The sequence below is a fragment of the Sinocyclocheilus rhinocerous genome, unplaced genomic scaffold (assembly GCF_001515625.1).
Source record: "Sinocyclocheilus rhinocerous isolate Xijiao unplaced genomic scaffold, SAMN03320098_v1.1 scaffold97, whole genome shotgun sequence".
NCBI lineage: Eukaryota > Metazoa > Chordata > Actinopteri > Cypriniformes > Cyprinidae > Sinocyclocheilus > Sinocyclocheilus rhinocerous.
Genome location: NW_015666183.1, coordinates 1,680,205 through 1,686,354, shown reverse-complemented (window position 1 = coordinate 1,686,354; position 6,150 = coordinate 1,680,205). Strand labels below are relative to the sequence as shown.

At 33.5% G+C, this 6,150-nt stretch overlaps 1 protein-coding gene across 4 annotated transcripts in view; it reads left to right on the top strand.

The window, feature by feature from the left end:
- LOC107732103 (microtubule-associated protein, RP/EB family, member 2) overlaps positions 1-4,690 on the top strand; it is a 25,958-nt gene extending 21,268 nt beyond the window's left edge. For all 4 annotated transcript variants that reach the window (XM_016543358.1, XM_016543357.1, XM_016543359.1 and 1 more), the window contains 4 exons: positions 1,157-1,373; positions 1,478-1,629; positions 2,780-2,938; positions 3,926-4,690. In XM_016543358.1, coding sequence (XP_016398844.1) covers positions 1,157-1,373; positions 1,478-1,629; positions 2,780-2,938; positions 3,926-4,000 — 603 coding nt within the window. In that variant the 3' untranslated portion in view covers positions 4,001-4,690. The remainder of the gene's footprint in view (positions 1-1,156; positions 1,374-1,477; positions 1,630-2,779; positions 2,939-3,925) is intronic.
- The last annotated feature ends 1,460 nt before the right edge of the window (positions 4,691-6,150 follow it).

Sequence of the window (6,150 nt, the reverse complement as noted above, 5' to 3'; positions counted from 1 at the left end):
TCTGAGTTCTTGTTATATTTTATTACCATTTTCTAAACTATAGCGAATAAACTGTGATAATGTGAAAAATTTTGAAGGTGTCTGAATAAATTTTGGTTTGACTGTATCTATTTGATAAATGAAGTTAACCAACTAACATTATACATACACTTTTGGTTTCTGTACCCAATATTTGAAAAATGTACAAATGCAATAAAAATATTGGTATCGGTACTCGGTATCGGCAAGTACCAAAAATAAAAGTATCGGTATCGGGTGAGTACTGGAAAAAGTGGTATTATTGCATCCCTAGTTGTAATAATTTTATACATTTATTAAATATATTTACTATTTAATGCAAATAAATAAATAAATAGAAAATTTAAAGCGTTAGATCTGGTTCTACTGTTTAGCCTTGTAATTGATTTAGTGCTATCATTTTAAAAAAATTTCCATATTTGTTGTTTTATAAAAAGTTTGTTGTTTTATTAAACCTAATGCATATAACCAGTCATTATACCTCAAACTGTAAGCAATTCCAACTAATTTTCAACCACACACCCTCCAAAGGCATCAAAATCTGATATAAAAACCCCCCCCCAAATGTGCAAAATGATTGACATGCAGAAAATGTTTCTGATTTGCTAGAAGCATGACCGGGCCACAATATTTATTTATTTAAATTTTTTTTTTAAATATTTACATTATTTTTTAAATTCCAGGCAGTCAGAGGTTTTTTAGGACACCTATTTTAGTGATATCTGACGGATGGAGACTTTCTTAATGCATGCAATAAAATATATTTTTAATGCACGCATTAAAAAAATCACATGTATCATTTTAAATAATCATTTAATCAGGGATTCATAAACTTTTTTTTTTTTGTCAGCTGAACCCCTTTGACCTGAAATTTCTGGAATTTATATATGAATATATATTTTAATAATTTAATAACACCTTCAGGTATTTGCAGTTCTTTGTCAATTAACGGTCACATGACATGCAGATAAATTAAATATTTTATTTTATTGTTTTTATTTTATAATAATTTATTTTAATTTGACACCACTTTGTGAACCCATAATTTAACATATAAATCTGTATTTGTTATGCAGAGTTATCTATGTAATGTAATTTCTTCACATTTACACTCACATCTTGTTTCCTTTCCGCTTAGATCATCCCTGTAGAGAAGCTTGTCAAGGGACGGTTTCAAGACAACCTGGACTTCATTCAGTGGTTCAAGAAGTTCTTCGACGCCAACTACGACGGGAAGGAGTACGACCCGGTGCAGGCCAGACAGGGCCAGGACGCCATTCCCCCTCCAGATCCCGGCGAGCAGATCTTCAACCTGCCAAAGAAATCCCAGCATGCCGCCAGCTCTCCCACCGCAGGTCTGTTGGGCTGCTTGGGACATTGTTTATTTATAATCATCATCAATCAATTGGCATTTGGCATCTACTAAATTGCATCATGGCATCCGTTAACTTGTGTGCAGGAGCTACTAGATCAACCAGTTCAACCCCTAAATCCTCCACCTCCACCTCCACCTCCCGACCCTCCTCTGCCAAAAAGATCCCTGTTATGTCAGCGACACCCGCTAAAGGAGAGAAGGAGCTGGAAGCCCAAGTAACACAACTAAACGATCAGGTGGACATCCCTAACGCTATTCAAATCTTTAAATAGACGAGCTATCAAGAACATAACGGTTGTAAATGCTGAACAAAACCATGAAATAATTTATTAGTAGAGCATTTTAGAAGACCGGGGTTTCTGCAGGTCTTAAAAAAAGTCTTAAAGTCTTAATTAACAAAATAAGCTTTTAAAAGATCTTAAATTTGAGCAGAAATTCAAAGTTCTAACGTTCTAAATTCTAACGTTATGGCATTAAATACAAAAAGTGTATATGTTTGTCAGTGTTTTTGTCTTGTTTTCCAATATAAAGATCTAAACATCTTTAAATCAAGATGCATTTACTTGAGATGCAAAATTAAATGAAATTGCTTTTTTTTTTTTTTTTTTGAAAAAGTGAACATAATTAAGAGTTTATTAATTTATATTAAAAAAAATAAAAGATTTTGTTTTAAAAAATTGCCTGAGCAGATATTTGTCCTTTTTAATCATATATTAGCATATGGCGCTATTGAAATATTATGGTTGTAATGTAAAATAAAATTTGAAATATTATCTTTTTCAAATGCTCTTTTGTTTATTCTACAGTGACACATTACAGTAGTAATGCTTCTTATTTCTTGATTTTACAATAAATATAAATTTTTATTTATTTTTGTATTTTGTAGCAGTAGTTTTAATAATAATTTATTATTATTATGTAACTATATTGGTATTTTATTGCATTAAATTGCAATTTTTATCAAAAATATTGCAATTAGATTTCTAAACACAGATATCTTCCTAAATGTCCTTATGACATAATAGGCATCTACCTAGACATTCTTACAACATCATAGACATCTTTATAGATGTTCTTATTACATCATAGACTGTGAGCAGACAGGTTGACCAGTAGAAAGCATTTTTTGGGAACCTCGTGACCTAAAAGCTAGTTAACATAGCACTTTTGGGCACTTGGGCACTTTTTTTTGGGGGGCGGGGATTACAACCATAAAAGCAAGGTAAACTGACTTTTTTTGACCAATCAAATATGGTATCAGGAAGTGTATATATTCAGTGAAGATTTATGTTGTTTAGAAGCATGTCTACCAAAGCAATAACCATCTTTTACTGTCTACCAGTATTTTATGTCATTGGTAACTCTTGCGTCTCTCCTCTGCTGCAGCTCAATACATTAAAGCTAGCACTAGAAGGAGTGGAGAAGGAGCGAGATTTCTACTTTGGGAAGCTGAGAGAGGTGGAGCTGTTGTGTCAGGAGCAGGGCCAGGACAACGGGCCCTTCGTGGAGAGACTCATGGAGGTGCTGTACTCTGCAGACGACCAGGTTAGTGCTTCAAGTTCTTTTTCAGCAAACTGTATTCATTCCTTCATTCTTATTTATTTATAGTACTTTTTTATTTTTAATAAAACACACACTTTTTATTTATTTATAGTACTTTTTATTTTTAATAAAACACAATTTATTATTATTATTTTAATAAGATGTCTCACCTTTTTGTTTTTTTAATGTATTTTATATATTATTTTTTCCACTCTTTTTTTTTTCTTTGAATAAAAACTTAACACTGTTCACAGATTAGTATTATTAATATTATTATTATTATTACCACTACTGCAATTTTAATGTTCTTTTAATACATCAAACCTATTTAAATGAAATTTTCTGCAATTTTTCTTGTAAGACATAAAACATTTATTTATGTATTTATTTATTTAACTTTTTCTGCTCTTCTTTTAACAAAACATCATCTCATTTATTATTAGTATTATTTATTGTTTTATCATTTATTAATATTTTCTTTTTTGTTTTAATAAAACAGAGCTTTATTATTTTTTTCCCTTTTTTTTCTTTCTTCCCACCTTAAAAGGGGTCATATTCTACACTTACACTGCATTTCCCCCCTGAAGTCCACTTATGATTTAGGTCAAGGCCAAAAAATGGCCATCATTTAAATTTTCATAATTATTTTGAACCCATTTAGAATTGTACAGGCTATTAAAAAAAAAAAAAAAAAAAGACCTGTTATTTTTAACATGCTTCGTTCTACTACTCTAGTTCAAATTATCATTCAGTACTGAATAGATGTACAACTTATTGGTAATAATCAATGTACTTTTCAAGCATCATAGCTATGATGATTTCTAAAAGACCCTTTTCTGCTGTGTTGTCGATCTTGTTTCTTGTGCTATAACCCTTCAGATCAAGTGCTTCATACGTAGTCAGTTTTTTCATGGTTCATAACAGACAAACTGACTATCTAATATGACAAGATCCTTAAAAATAACTAACAACAAACAACTGTTTGTGCAGGAGGCAGGCGGAGAGGAACACGAGGCTCCGGCTCAGGAGGAGGACGTCCCTGACGACACACAGGACGAATACTGAACAGCTGTCAATCAAACAGACACCTGAACATACATGCACTCAGTCAGAAAACTGCTTTTGGGTTCATTTCCTCCAACTCATGACGGTTTATTTCTCACGTGTCTTTTTTTGTTCATTTTGAAGCCCTGTTTAATTGCATCATGACTATTATGAACATGTCATCCAACAGCAGCTTAATTGGTGAATGTTGTTCGTGTGAAGCCCGTGATAACAACCACTGCACATCAACTCCATTCAGTTTTTACTTTAACTGAAGTCTGTTGGCGTTTCCACCTGCTGTTTTCATCTCACCACACCGATGAAGGCGAATTGACCTTTTTTATTCCTTAAGCTGTTAATGTTTTAAGATGTGACGTATTGAACCATTACATTTTAAAATATTGCAATAAGAGTAGCTCAAAGAGCCACCGGTACCATTTGTGAAACATCACCTCATGATAGATTCCTTCAGAAGATTAACTATTGGTTACCATGGAAAATTCTGCATTATAACCTAATGCATACTGGTATTATAAACCCATGTGATTCATTTGGAAACGTAGCTCAATTTTTCACCATGTTAAATGAAATCTACTCATTTTGTTTTTGATCCAAGCCAATCACAGTGTTTGATAGGAAGCATTTCATTTGAACTGTGCAATCCGTATTCTGCGTCTAAACATGTTTTACTTTATATGTACAGTAAAAAAACAGCCGTCATCTGAAGAAAATGATGCATCTTGAAGATTTTTGTTAACTGTTGTTCTAAAGCACAGGCCTTCTGAACCGAAAACAGCATTCTCGTGATCTCCTCATACTCGTCAATATTCTCCACAGGTCAACGCTTATGTCATTTATTATTGTGTACAATGAAAAGGAATGTAAACATATGTACTGTTAATAATTATAAATAGACAATGTTTTTCTTTTTATTGCCCTCACAGTATCTCCCCTTATGCATTCCCCAAATGTGTTGCATGTTTGCATTTTATTTGTGAATAACTTGACCTGCTTTTTACATATTTAATAAAAAAAAAAAATAAAAAAAAATGTTAAATGTTTTTTTGTATGTTTAACTTGCTGTTTAAAATCTCTTAAGATATGATAGACTTGCCCTAATAAAAACCCTTTCACTTTCAAAAGGAATAAATCCTTTGTTTTTATTATGATTAAGTTAGGGTAAAATGATTATTTTTGTCCATTATAGTAGACGTATGTTTTAATATCGCCGAGTTCATGCTTTCCGCTGTTTTATGTAAATTAAATGAGACACCGAAGACTTCTGTAACGCCAAATGTTCGACGTTGGTCGTTAAAGGCAGAGTAAGCGATTTCTGGTAGCCAATGTTGATATTTGAAATCACCAAAACAAACACGCCCCTACCCCAAAAGGGTCTTGCCCCTATTTTGATAGCTCCACCCCACATATACGTACGCAACCCAGGCAACGATTAGTTCTGTGAAACAAAGCAAAACCAATGTTACACCGTGTCTACGGACGTGAGCGGCGCGGCGCAACAAATCCCCGACAGAAAACTGCTGCCGGGTTCTATTTATGACGTGCTGACACAAATTTCAAATGGTTTTCAACGGTTGTTTGATCGCGTCCAGTGTAGGCAGACTTTAGCTGTTGTAGACACGGTGTTACTCACCTATTGAGAAGAAACAAAAGCAAAGCAATCCGATCGCAGGCCTCCGCTCCTTGAGTTCTCTCCAGCGCTGGAAAGCTGATCCAATATTTACACGGGTCCTACTTCTTTGCCTTATCGTTCCGCAGACGTTTTCCTCTTTTGTTTTTTTATCCGCCATCTCTATCTTTCTGTCGCTCGGCTCGGCTAATGTTCGTCCCATGCACTGAAAGCTCTCTCCTCCACATCACGAGTAGACACGCTGATTGGTGATTGGCTACAAGTTTGTTTTGCTATTCGGCCCGAATCAGTTTTCTAAAGTGTTTCTGAAAAATCACATACCCTGCCTTTAATATAAAGGAAATATCCAATCAAAACTTTTGAAACTCCTTCAGCGTGCTGTAAGTTTGAGGTTTGGACACGAATTTTACTTTGAATTGCTTTTAAAAATATTTGACAAATCACACAAATTAGCATATTTTACAGAAAAGGAACATTAGCTTTATAATTTTTCAGTTATCGTAGTGCGTTTTTATTTTGTCAT